Source organism: Giraffa tippelskirchi, chromosome 11 (genome assembly GCF_054371585.1).
Source record: "Giraffa tippelskirchi isolate mGirTip1 chromosome 11, T2T-mGirTip1v1.2.pri, whole genome shotgun sequence".
NCBI lineage: Eukaryota > Metazoa > Chordata > Mammalia > Artiodactyla > Giraffidae > Giraffa > Giraffa tippelskirchi.
In genome coordinates, this window is record NC_137285.1 from 34016419 (window position 1) to 34031382 (window position 14964).

At 36.9% G+C, this 14964-nt stretch overlaps 1 protein-coding gene across 5 annotated transcripts in view; it reads right to left on the reverse strand.

The window, feature by feature from the left end:
• The window catches only part of FSTL5 (follistatin like 5), a 780511-nt gene that overhangs the window by 732845 nt on the left and 32702 nt on the right, over positions 1-14964 (reverse strand). For all 5 annotated transcript variants that reach the window (XM_081538294.1, XM_081538299.1, XM_081538297.1 and 2 more), the window contains exon 2: positions 6002-6142. In XM_081538294.1, the coding sequence (XP_081394420.1) occupies positions 6002-6127 (126 nt within the window). In that variant the 5' untranslated portion in view covers positions 6128-6142. The remainder of the gene's footprint in view (positions 1-6001; positions 6143-14964) is intronic.

Sequence of the window (14964 nt, forward strand, 5' to 3'; positions counted from 1 at the left end):
GGTGGTTTAAAATAGAAGACCTTCCTCTCATTTCTCATTTCAAGATAATCACTAACTGCCAGGGAGTTTTACTCATCCTAGTTGATTTAGACACTTAGCATGATTAAGTAGGCACTCCCTTGAACAGATGCTGTTTGACATGCTAGAAGAAAAAAGATAATTCAGGGAGGTTTTACAATTGGGATCAAATGTTCAGCCCAGAGGCACTCCATGGCATTTCTTAACAATTTACTAGCCAGAACTAGACACATAGTCACTTTAAGCACAAAGGGACTAACATGTGATCAGAATGCAGGGAGAATAGGAAATACATGGCACACAGGATAAATTAACACAAAAGTACTCACTGTGGAGTGGTTATTAAAATATACAGGCTTTGTATTAAATCCTAATCCTGCTTCCCAACATTTTAAGTGTGTTGTATTAAACAACTACCAAACATTTGTGATGCCCAGTTTTCTCTTCTATCAAACAGTAATAAAAGCACTTGCAACATAAAATTCTTCATATAATTAAACCAATGTACAGAATAAAGCTAACAGAGTACCTAGTATACAGTAAATACCCTGTGATACTAAGTTCTGTGTGACCTGCTCTGAGTACATCAATTCTGGACATGGCTCGAAGTTTGGAAAACTTCAGGGAATTTTCTCACAAATGCTCATAGTAACCAATAGTTACTGTATGTGACCTGTGTGAGTATATGCTGATTCATGTCTGATTCTGCAACCCCATGGACTGCAGTCCACCAGGCTCCTCTGTCCATGTGATTTTTCTAGGCAAGAAAAAATGGAATAGGTTACTATTTCCTGGATGAAGCACAAACTGGAATCAGGATTGCCGGAAGAAATACCAATAACCTCAGATATGCAGATGACACCACACTTGTGGCAGAAAGCAAAGAAGAACTAAAGAGCCTCTTGATGAAAGTGAAAGAGGAGAGTGAAAAAGCTGACTTAAAACTCAACATTCAGAAAACTAAGATCTTGGCATCTGGTTCCATCACTTCATGGCAATAGATGGGGAAATGATGGAAACAGTGACAGACTATTTTCTTGGGCTCCAAAATCACTACAGATGGTGACTGCAGTCATGAAATTAAAAAGCACTTGCTCCTTGGAAGAAAAGTTATGACCAATCTATACAGCATATTGAAAAGCAGAGACATCACTTTGCCAACAAAAGTCCATCTAGTCAAAGTTATGGTTTTTCCAGTAGTCATGTATGGATGTGAGAGTTGGGCTATAAAGAAAACTGAGTGCCAGAGAATGGATGCTTTTGAACTACGGAGTTGGAAAAGATTCTTGAGAGTCCCTTGGAGTGCAAGGAGATCCGACCAGTCCATCATAAAAGAAATTAGTCCTGAATATTCATTGGAAGGACTGATGCTGAAGCTGAAACTCCAATACTTTGGCCACTTGATGCAAAGACCTGACTCATTTGAAAAGACCCTGATGCTGGGAAAGATTGAGGGTGAGAGGAGAAGGGGACGATAGAGGATGAGGTGGTTGGATGGCATCACCAACTCAAAGGACATGAGTTTGAGTAAGCTCCGGGAGTCAGTGATAGACAGGGAGGCCTGGTGTGCTGCAGTCCATGGGTTTGTAAAGAGTCGGACACGACTGAACGACTGAACTGAACCATTTTCTACTTCAGATATCTTTCCAACCCAGGGATTGAGCCCGCCTCTCCTGTGTCTCCTGCACATTGGCAGGTGAATTCTTTATTGCTGAGCCACCCCGGAGCCCCCTATAGTAACTGCTATGCTCAAAACCAAAATCCCTAGTGACAGATCAGCAGTTAGGGTGGTGACTGTTGCTTCCGAGTGGGTCTTCACTGGGAGATTGACCTAAACTAAAGCTATAGCAACATTTGCATGCTAAGTCACTTCAGTCTTATCCAACTTTATGCTACCCTATTAGGAGAAGACATTCATTTCAGTCTAGCCAAGAAAACATACATGGAAACACTGTGATTGTGCTTATGGAAGGGGAGAAGGACATGAAAGGATATTAGATGTTTCTCCTTGAAGTCAGTGTCACTTTGTTTTATTAGCATTATCATCTTTATTCTTTCTGATCCTTCTTCCCCATCTGTGTTCTACCTATGCTTTTATGGGCTTCTTACTAATCTCATTTTTCTGTCTGATCCTCTCTCTTTCCCTTGAGAAAGTTACTTTTCCTCTCAGGTTTTAATGTCATTTGAACAAGCAGGAAAAATATTCCCTGTATCAAAGGATTATTGTGGAATTAAATTGCAACAATTAATGTATATGAAAGTATGTAGCACAGTATGAGTATACAATATTTACTTTAAAATAATAATAAAAGAAGAGTACTATTTGGATTTGCATTTTGTAATTGTGTTTTACAATTTTGTATTGCTAATGAATTCTTATCCTCAAGTTCAATAAATGCTTGTTGGGTAAGCACATTGGATGAAACACGGGATCAGCCCCCTTAGATACATATTATGGACTATAATTAAGATTTCTATAATTAACATGATAGATTTATGTTACTCATTTTTATCTTGAGACACAGAATATATATTTGCAATCACACATGTGTATACAGAGTTATAAATGATATAACTATGTACATATATGTTTATATCTATACTACACTACACTATGTATGGTCTTCCCTAGTGGCTCAGATAGTTAAGAATCTGCCTGCAATGCAGGAGACCCAGGTTGATCCATTGGTTGGGAAGATCCCCTGGAGAAGAGAATGGCAATCCACTCCAGTATTCTTGCCTGGAGAATTCCATGGAGAGAGGAGCCTGGTGGGCTACAGTCCAAGGGGTCACAAAGAGTCAGACATGACTCAGTGACTAACATTTTCACTTTCACTTTCACTGTGTAATCTGACAAGTAAATCATACATTTCAGTTTTTGCTCCCAAAAGAGGATTCATTATACAATTGACACACAAATATTTGAGAAAATTCAGTTCTGTACATAGATTTGTTCAGACTCAAAAAACTGACACCTCTCTGGGGAAAATGTGGAAAGTGGCTAATCAAAACTCAAAATCTAGTGTATTTATTATATATTTTAGTGTTTTGTAGTTAGCAACTAATATTTATGCTAGTGAGACCTATCCAAATAGAAAATCTCTTTACGCATTCCCTAAGTCTTACAGATTTATAGATGTTTATAGTCTTTTTTATTTAAATAAAACTATGCAAGTTAAAAATAAAAAATGAGGAAATAAATTTATACAACGCTATTAAATAACATATTTTAAAATTTTTATTAAGTATAGCTCAGTTGATTTTACTCTAGCAAAAATGATAGAAAAGGAAATTATTTTTAATATATTATTAATTATAATATAACTATACACATATATATCATCTTGATTTAAGCCTTATTTAGTCAGTGATGGAATCATTCACTATAAATATATTTGTTTCTTTTTACTGTTCTAGGTGCTGTGTTATAGCAAGATGAATAGCGTGTGTGTTTAGTCACTATGTTGTGTCTGACTCTTTTGGGACCCCATGGACTGTAGCCCACCAGGCTCCTCTGTCCATGAGATACTGAAGTGGGTTGCCATTTCCTTCTCCAGGGAATCTACCAGACCCAGGGATCAAACTCACATCTACAAGGCAGGTGGATTCTTTACCGCTGAGCCACAAGGGAAGCCAACGGTAAATAGTAGTTTACATCATAATGGAAAGAAATGTCCAGTAAACTAATAAATAAGTGAAATACATATTTTAACAAATAATGGTATTCTAAAGTGAACATTAACAGGGGGATCAAGGGAATGTCTATGTTTGTTCCATTTTCACTTATGGTTTGGGAAAACCTCTCCAATAAAGCAGCATGTGAGCCTAATTGGGGTGGAAAGAAGTGAGAGAAAGACAATCAGGTATTCTTTGGATTCAAATAGTGACTAATTCAAAAATAAATACATGCTATAATGAGATTAGTCTTCACGGTCTTGGAGAAGGAAAAGTACATCCCAGTGGCTGGATCCGGGTTGATAATGAGTGGAAAGTATCTGCCGGGATTTTGCAGGAACTTCACAACTCAGGGATCTTAATTCCTGCCAGATACACACTTTCACACACACACAGAGTCACAGAATTATTTTTATAGCTTAATGTCACCTCTGTCTCAAGTCATTTGAAAGTTAGGTATTGTCATAACATTCTCTGCCTCTCTGCTCCTAAATACCAGCAGTCATGTACTATTTCTAACTATGTAGAGGTAAGGATTCACAGAGAAGGAAAAGATTGGGTGACTTTGATCATTTTGGGGAGTATTAGTGTTTCTAAAACTAGTTTAACTCATTGTGTTGTTTCATTTCTTTAAAGGTTTCTTAAATTACACAGCAATGCATGGTAAGTGATTTATCTACAATGTCCAAATTAAATTCAAAATTATTTATAAATAGTACATAACAATCTGTGATGTTACATTTAACAGAGGAACAATCAAAACTTTTAGTCAAGCATTCACCTGCTATTTTTCTGCCATCGATTCAATTACATAGTATCTACTATATTCATGGCACCAGGAATAAAAAGATTAGAAAGGCAATGTTTTAGACCTCGAGACACATAACATAGGGCAGTCACACAGCATGGAATAAATATTCACTGGGTCTGTAATAGCATGAGTCAGTATGTTGAATTAATAATGTGTTTTCAGAGCATTCATAAAGAAGTTATTATATCTAAGTTTGGAGCTGGGACAAAACTTATTGTTAACCCATGAAGGAGGGGAAATGAATGATAATAGAAAGATAGTGGGATAAAGCCAAATCTCCAATTGTATTTATCTAGAATGAACACTTTAATAACTTATTTACTTTTACATGCAACTAAACTTCTATAATAATTTTTTACTTTGAAGTATAGTTTATATTTTACTTATTTTCTCTTTTATACCTGTCAAATCTATTCTGCATGTTATACCTTAGCTTACTGAAATATTTAATAAATGTATGTGTTCAAAAAATTCCTTAACATTCTAAGAATTTTTTTTTTATTTCTCATCTACAGAATGAAAATAGATACACTTTCATAAGTTTAGTTTGAAGATTAAATAAAACAATAAATTTAACAGCTTAGCCTAATGTCTGGCACATAAAAATCCCAGAAAAGGTTAGCAATTTTGTCAAAATACTATACTGTTATGAAAGAATTTCAGCAAAAATATATGCAATGTAAGTGCTACTATCATGTAGTGACTGTAAAGGAGAAAATAACACAGTTATGTTTGTTTATTTCAAGTGATTTTTAAAAGACAAGTAGCATAAGAAATCTTAAAATGTATATGTTCTTTTCAATTTCATCATTTTTATTTTTCTTCCACTCTTTAGGAAAACCAAAATGTATTATAAATTTTTATTTGATTGAATAAAATGTTTAAGTATTTTACTTGCAGTATCATGATATTATTAAAAGCACTAGTTTATTATAAGTATATAACCTATGGAATTTATAAAAATCCTAATGTCAACTTATTTAATTATTGAAAATATTTAACATCAATAAATGAAGTATTTCCTATCAGACAACCTGAAATTATTATGATTTTTGTGAAATTAAAATGTCTAATGATTTTTAAAAAAACAAAAACTTTGCCAAACTCTATGTCTCTAGATGGTACAGACATCCTTTTTTGTTTATCTTAATGGCAAATTCAAGAACATAACACTTTTGGTTTAGTTTGAAGTTATCAACTTAAAATTAATATGGAAATGATAGAAATTATCTGGGTGATTAGGTCTTGGCATACTTACCTTTATAAGTCCTATCCTATTTCTTCATGTGAAATTTTAATGATACTTTTTTTTAAATAGTCCATCTGTATACTTTGTCAAAAGTAAACCCCCAAATTGTGTTTCTAAAAGGCTTTTTTATATAAATATAAATTATACTCTGAAAGTATATTCTGCACATATTAGTGCTCCTAAGTGAGTAGTAACCCAGAAAACCAACAGTTTAGTTCATTATGAGCAAGTCCAGAATGGTAAGGTACCTTGTGTCGCAATCTTATTAAAGGTTGGTAGGATTTAAGGCCATATCCTGCTTCTTTGGTTGGCCTTCCTTCAGACTCCAGAAAGATGAATCCAAGAATCAAAACAGCTGACCAGCACTTAAACATCCTTATTGCTTTCACCTGTGAAAATTAACATTGCAAATAATCAGAAAACACATTCTAAATTGAAGAAATATATCAAAAATATTCAATAACAAATAGAATTCTCCATAGAATTAATCAAAACTCAGCAGCAGTTGCCAACTGAATCCATAATAGGTAAGCATCTTTGAATAAAGACTATAATCTTTTTGATATAAGAAATACTGTTTTTTTCACACATACAGCTTTCTATAACATTGAATTAGCAGAAATTTAGGGGCCAATAAAAAAAATTAAGGTAAAATAAACACAAGCTGAAAGAAATTTTTTTCAAAGGAGAGAAAACATTAAACCATGATTAATTTTCTCATCATCCATACAGGATACATTTATCAACACATGTATAAAACTCCAAGTCCTCTTTGAGTATGTCTGATGAAAAATGCTTAATAAAACCATAGCTATTATAATATACTGGTAAATATCAGTGAAATGTTGATGAGATAGTCTTCTGTGGCAGCAATCCCCAACCTTTTTGGCACCAGGGACCAGTTTCCTGGAACAGAATTTCCATGGGGGTGGGGTGGGGTGGTTCAGGCAATAATACAAGCAATGGAGAGCAGCAGATGAAGCTTTGTTTGCTCACCAACTGCTTACCTCCTGCTGTGTGGCCCAGTTCCCAAGAAGCTCTGTACTGGTGCCAGCCTATGGTCCAAGGACTGGGGATCCCCGACCTGCCTCTTAAGAAACCTGTATGCAGGTCAGGAAGCAACAGTTAGAACTGGACATGGAACAACAGACTGGTTCCAAATAGGAAAAGGAGTATGTCAAGGCTGTATATTGTCACCCTGCTTATTTAACTTATATGCAGAGTACATCATGAGAAACACTGGGCTGGAGGAAGCACAGATGGAATCAAGATTGCCAGGAGAAATATCAATAACCTCAGATATGCAGATGACACCACCCTTATGGCAGAAAGTGAAGAACTAAAGAGCCTCTTGATGAAAGTGAAAGAGGAGAGTGAAAAAGTTGGCTTAAAGCTCAACATTCAGAAAACTAACATCATGGCATCCAGTCCCATCAGTTCAGGGCAGATATATGGGGAAACAGTGGCTGACTTTATTTTTCTGGGCTCCAAAATCACTGCAGACAGTGATTGCAGCCATGAAGTTAAAAGACACTTACTCCTTGGAAGGAAAGTTATGACCAACCTAGATAGCATATTAAAAAACAGAGACATCATTTTGTCAACAAAGGTCCGTCCAGTCAAGGCTATGGTTTTTCCAGTGGTCATGTATGGATGTGAGAGCTGGACCATAAAGAAAGCTGAGCACCGAAGAATGGATGATTTTGAACTGTGGTGTTGGAGAAGACTCTTGAGAGTACCTTGGACTGCAAGGAGATCCAACCAATCCATCCTAAAGGAGATCAGTCCTGGGTGTTCATTGGAAGGACTGATGTTGAAGCTGAAACTCCAATACTTTGGCCACCTGATGCAAAGAGCTCTGACTCATTTGAAAAGACCCTGAGGCTGGGAAAGATTGAGGGCAGGAGGAGAAGGGGATGACAGAAGATGAGATGGTTGGATGGCATCACCGACCAATGGACATGGGTTTGGGTGGACTCTGGGAGTTGGTGATGGACAGGGAGGCCTGGCGTCCTGTGGTTCATGGGGTCACAAAGGGTCAGACACCACTGAACGACTGAACTGAACTGTACTATGATGAATTCTTAATAAACTGAGGTACAACAGAAATTATGCCATTGGGTTATATTGACTTATGAGTATATTTTTTCACTAGCACCTAAAAGGACATTACCTAGAAAGCTGTTTTTTTAAATGCTTTAAACTAAAAGTCATATGATTCTTTCCACAACTCTTGTGTTTTTGAATATACCAGAGAAATTGTAAAACTGCATAAATTTATAACCATATAAATTCCCTAAACCCTCTTCCAAACAAAGAAATCTATGTATTGAACTCAACTATATTCCTCTTTACCACTTTGAGAAAACATCTTGGTCCTTATTGTGACCATAAGAGGAGATTTTTCTCCTCCTGTCTAATCCAATCTGGTCATCTGAGTTCTTGAGAAACTTAGTCAATTTATTAACTCTGTTATTAAATGTATTCAAGCTCTGTTTCTCAATGATTTTCTTCCATCTTTCAACATGCTCAAATCACCAATTTTTAAGACAATTTCTCTCCTCTACTTTCTGAATTTTTAGAAAGAACTGTGTATCTCAATCCATCCATTTTCTGACGAATCATGATTCTGTTCTCATCACTCTATCAAAGTACCATTTCTTTTTTTTTTGCAAGAAATGGTCACCTTACTTGATGTCTACAATATCCGTCTCTTCTATTTCTGTAGAATTTGTAAAAACACCTTCTTAGACCTTTTACAAATTCATCCTACACCTTTATCTTGCCATTAAATATTATTTAATCCCATTAGCCATGTATCCTATCACTCAGCCAAACATTCAAGTAGTCTATGGTTGTATTAATATTCAATGCTTCTCATTCAATCTTCAGGTTTTTATGATTAACCTTCTTAACAGCTTCTGCTTACATGTTTCAAAAGTAACTCCTCACAGTATACATACACTTACATAAAGTCATGCTTTTAGAGACTTTTTCATTCATCCTTTTACTCAAGTCAGAAACAAAAGAGACATTTTTGATATTTTCTCTCCCTTATTCTTCATATTAAACTCATCCCTAAGTTCTATTAGTTCTAGCTTCATGTATACCTATCAAACATCAGTTTATTTCCAAATCTATTGTAACAACCCTGACACAACCACTTTCCCCTTCAAATGCCCCAACCCTGTCCTTCCTTACCTTTCACACTAATGCACTTTCAATCTGTTCCCCACACAACAACCCGAGCAATCATGGTCAAACCAAACATCATGATGTTAGTGCATTTGCTAGTAACTTTTGGATACACACTATTCATTTATTCTTAAGATAAAAACTAAATCACTGGTTCTTACAAGTTTCCACAGCATCTAGGCTCTGCATGTCTTCCTCTTCTCTAAATAACTGTCCTTCAGCCAGACTAATTTTGCACAGTTGTCCTGCTATAAGGATTTTTGTACACTATTTCCTCCAAATGACATGCATTTTTCTCATTTATCACCCAAAGATCATCTCATGTCAAAAATATCCCTTGGAATCTTTCCTCATAATGCCAAGACTGAGTTACATTTCTCGTTTACTCTGTTCACAGATCAGTTTTCTTTGTTTCAGAGAGTCTCTTTGTAATTATACATAATTAATTTGATTACTTCAAAACGTTGTTTTTCCTCACTAGAGTATGTATCTGTCTCCTTTAAACATCATGACTACTGGAATTTGTCGTGTTTTGCTTTTTCTCCAGTATTACATCATCTGGGCCTTCCAAGTTGTCTGATACGTGCTGGACATGCAATGAATGAATGCATAAATATTCATCTTGCATGTGAGGGAAACAAGAAAGAGCATGTTTTCCTGCACTGTGACAATTCTGAATGCAATTCCTATTTCCACTACTTCTATGAAACATCTGAAAGCTAACCTGGGAAACTAAATATTTTCATTTGCAATCCATCATTTTGCTGTCATTTTGATGTATAGTCTAATCCTTCTCCCAGAGGTAAATATTTGTTTATAAGACAACTGGACAGAATATTTTAAATTCAAGACAGAGACTGAGAATAAAGCAAACAGTTTGGGAAAAGAGTGAAGGAGTATTTTTCCCGAGCTCTGAATACTATGTTCCTTCTGTTGTGAACCAAGAGAGGTAGGGAAGGGGCATGGCAACAATCCTGTACCAGTATGATGCTGTGTGAAGGTGAGGTCATACATTTCCTAAAAGTGTTCACTTAAGGGTTTGTCTTTCTGTGAGCTTTTTCTTCTAAACTTTTTCTTTTCACTTCCTCTCTTTCTCTACTTTTTGTACACACACACACACGGAAAAGAATTCATCTACTCTAAAATATAAAACAAATGAACAATTAATTAATTTTAATGGGTGAATAAAAATCTCATCAATCTTGAGTGAGTAAACTTATACACATTGATAATTAGATCAACAATCTGCTAAGTATATTTTCAGCCAAAAAAAAAGGCAACAAGATAGAAATATCTACTTTAAGAAATTTCACTAAAACTTAAGAAAAATGTCAGCATGTAAAGCTTCAGTATAGTATATACAACCTATTTATACTATTTAAATCTACTTCCTTGATACTCTTAACCATGATTATTTTTTCCATTGCAAGTCTTATGATTTTCAAGTCTAAAATTTCTTAAAAATAATGTTATACAAAAATAAAAATGCTTTATCTCAGCAAAAGCTATCATACAACTATAGCGATTTTCTTGGTATTACAGATAGAATAGGTTTCCCAGGTGGCTCAGTGGTAAAGAATCCTCTTGCAAATGCAGGAGATACAGGAGATGTGGGTTCGATCCCTGGGTCAGGAAGGTCCCCTGGAGGATGAAATGGCAACCCACTCCAGTACTCTTGCCATGGGGTTGCAAAGAGTCAGACATGACTGAGCAACTGAGCACTCATGCACAGATAGAGTAAAACAGAACTGATATTAAAATTCAGATAACTTTTGGGGGGAATAACTCTGATTTCTATTCCAGATAGGTATTTGAGCTCAATAGCTAAATCTTAAACAAAGGACAAAAACGAGTTTCTGTGTTTATCTTCTGTGAATGGCACCACATGATAGTCTCCTCCATTAAAATATCACTAAAAAAAAAATACTTGAATTCAATTGTACAGTTATCAAATGGCAACCTAAACATAAAGATGGCTCTTCTCATTGGATGCTCAGAAAATAATTATCAGCTTCTTACCTCTCTTCGTCTACAGGATCCAAAGATGTCATTATTATATTTTTTAAAAGTTCACTTGTCTACAGAAGGTACTCTTGAAATCATAAATCAGGAATAATTGATCCCATGATATACTGGCTCATGATCTCACTTTCTCAGTATCCTAACCTCTGACAATCTGTTAGGTTTTTATAATTAATTGGCAGTTTGTTGACAGCTCAGTAAGAGCACTGAAAAGTATGTGTTGAAAACAAACCAGCTGGAGCAGATGGTGTGATAATGATCTTGTGACTTTTCCTTGTAACCTCAACATTTACATGGAAGCATCAGAAAACAATCTATTAAGTTAGAGAAAAATGCGTGTGTACCTGAAAGGTATCTGCATAATATCATAGCTAACAAAGTTCTACTTGAAAAAGACAAGGGGGATGGACAGAGGTTTCTTTCTCTTCTTCAAAAATTAATATTTTTCTCTGAATAAAACTATTTCTTTTTCACCACATGGCATAACAGGCCATGCTGGTTATGGTAGCAGGATTTGAAGAGTAGGATTTACATTATTCAGTAGATTTAAATTGAGGGATTCTGATTTGTTTACATGTTGTAATCTAATGTCTAACCATTTGGAAGACAATATAAAAGTGATAAAGTATTACCTTAGGAACAAAATGCAGCATTTGAGATAGAGAAGACAACTTTGCTAGCATGCCTATGAATGAGAATATTGTCAGGGTGAAGCAAATCCCCACCATTAGCAAATGTTTTAGAGCAGTCAAGTATCCTAAGAGTTTTACCTGGAGTACCCTCACTGCATCTCATTCCATCTTAGAAAGCTACAATAGGTTTTTCAAGAGATAGCTCCAGTCACCTCCTTTATGAAAACATCCCTGCCAGTCACACGTAAATTTGACTGCTCTCTGCTGCAATCTTTAAGTGTATGCCTTACATGACTTTTTACTGTGGTTATTGGTTTAAGAAAGGCGATCATCCTTGTTATTTACAGCATCGGACTTTACTTTCACAACTAGTCACATCCACTGCTGCTGCTGCTGCTAAGTCGCTTCAGTCGTGTCCGACTCTGTGCGACCCCATAGACGGCAGGCAGCCCACCAGGCTCCGCCGTCCCTGGGATTTTCCAGGCAAGAGTACTGGAGTGGGGTGCCATTTCCTTCTCCAACGCGTGAAAGTGAAAAGTGAAAGTGAAGCCGCTCAGTCGTGTCCGACTCTTCGCGACCCCATGGACTGCAGCCCGCCAGGCTCCTCCGTCCGTGGGATTTTCCAGGCAAGAGTACTGGAGCGGGGTGCCATTGCCTTCTCCAGTCACATCCGCAACTGAGCATTATTTATGCTTTGGTCCAGCCTCTTCATTCTTTCTGGAGGTATTTCTCTGCTCTTCCCCAGTATCATATTGGACATGTACCCACCTGGGGTGGGTGGGGAGGATATTCTTCCAGGATCATATCTTTTTGCCTTTACATAAGATATGACCCCGGAAGATCATATCATGGGGTTCTCAAGGCAAGAAGACTGAAGTGGTTTGCCATTCCCTTCTCAAGTGAACCACGTTTTGTTGTCAGAAACTCTCCAGCATGACCTGTCTGCCTTGGGTGGCCCTACACGGCAGGGCTCATAGAATCAGAGTTACACAAGGTTGTGATCCATGTGATCATTTTGGTTAGCGCACTGTGATTGTGGTTTTCATTCTGGAGGCTGTGGGACTGTAATTCTTGTTTCTTCTGTCTGCCCTCTGATGGATGAAAATAAGAGGCTTATGAAAGCTTTCTGATGGGAGGGACTGGCTATAGGGAAAACTGGGTATTTCTCTGGTGCACAGGGACATGTTCAATAAATATTTAATCCACCATTTCTGTTAATGGGTAGGGTTATGCTCCCTCCCTTTTAGTTTTTTGGCCTGAGACAGCCCAGTTCTGGAGTCTACAGGCTCTATGGTAGGGCTAAAGGAGAACTACAAAAAGATATATGCCAACATGCACCTCCCAAGACTGCTGCTGTCAGTGCTCCTGCTCCTGTAGCATGTCACTGTTGACCCACCTATCCACAAGAGATCTTCAAACACTCAGAGGTAAGACTGGCTCAGTCTCTTGTGGGCTCACTGCTCCCTTTCCTTGGATCCTGCTGTGTATAAGATTTTGTTTGTGCCTTTCAAGAGTCTCTGTTTCCCTCAGCTCTGGATTTACAAGCTGGATTTACAAAATGCTGAGGAATCTGAGATAAAATTGCTGACAGCCATTGGAATCAAGATTGCTGGGAGAAATATCAATAATCTAAGATATGCAGATGACACCACCCTTATGGCATAAAGTGAAGAAGAATTAAAGAGCCTCTTGATGAAAGTGAAAGAGTTGGCTTAAAACTCAACATTCAGAAAACTAAGATCATGGCATATGGTCCCATCACTTCATGGCAAATAGATGGGGAAATTATGGAAAAAGTGAGAAACTTTATTTTGGGGGGCTCCAAAATCACTGCAGATGGTGACTGCAGCAAAGAAATTAAAAGACACTTGCTCATTGGAAGAAAAGCTATGGCCAACCTAGACAGCATGTCAAAAAGCAGAGACATCATTTTTCCAACAAAAGTCCATCTAGTCAAAGCTATGGTTTTTCCAATAGCCATGTATGGATATGAGAGTTGGACTATAAAGAAAGCTGAGCCCTGAAGAATTGATGCTTTTGAACTGTGGAGTTGGAGAAGACTCTTGAGAGTCCCTTGGACTGCAAGGCAATCCAACCAGTCTATCCTAAAGGAAATCAGTCCTGAATATTCATCGGAAGGACTGTTGATGAAGCTGAAACTCCAATACTTTGGCCACCTGATTTGAAGAACTGACTCTTTGGAAAAGACCCTGATGCTGGGAAAGATTGAAGGCAGGAGGAGAAGGGGACAACAGAGGATGCGATGGTTACATGGCATCACCAACTCAATGGACATGAGTTTGTGTAAGCTCCAGAAGTTGGTGATGCAGTCCATTGGGTCACAAAGAATCATACACAACTGAGTGACTGAATTGAACTGAACTAAATTGATTTGATCATAGAGAAAGCAAGGGAATTCCAGAACAAAAATCTACTTCTGCTTCATTGACTACACTAAAGCCTTTGACTGCGTGGATAACAACAAACTGTTGAAAATTCCTAGAGAAATGGAAATACCAGTCTACCTTACCTACCTCCTGACAAACTTATATGCAGGTCAAGAAGCAACAGTTAGAGCCGGACTTGGAACAACAGATTTGTTCTTAACTGGGAAAGGAATACAACAAGGCTGTATATTGTCACCCTGTTTATTTAACTTATATTCAGAGTTCATCATGCAAAATGCTTACTGAATGAATCACAAACTGGAATCAAAATTTTGGGAGAAATATCAACAACCTCAGATATGAAGATGGTATCATTCTAATGGTAGAAAGCAAAGAGGAACTAAAGAGCCTCTTGATGAGGGTAAAAGAGGAGAGTGAAAAAGCTGGCTTAAAACTCAACATTCAAAAAACTAAGATCATGGCCATCCCCTATATGTGGAATCTAAAAAGAAAGGATACAAATGAATTTATTTACAAAACAAAAAGAGAGACACATATTGAGAAAAAGAACTCATCGTTGCCAGAGGGGGGAAGAGATAGTTAACGACTGGGATGGTCATGTACACACTGCTATGTATAAAATGGATAACCAACAAAAACTTATAGTATAACACATGGAACTCTGTTCAATGTTATGTACCAACCTGTATGGGAGGGGGTTTGTTAGAGAATGGATACATGCATATGTATGGCTGAGTCCTTTGCTATTCACCTGAAACTATCACAACATTGTTAAGTGGCTGTACCCCAACACAAAATGTTTTTGGTTTTAAAAAATAGAAATAAAAAAAAAAAATTAAGATCATGGTATCCAGTCCCATCACTTCATAGCACATAGATGGTGGAAAAAAGGAAACAATGGCAGATTTTATATTTCTGGGCTCCAAAATCACTGCAGTTGGTGACTGCAGCCAT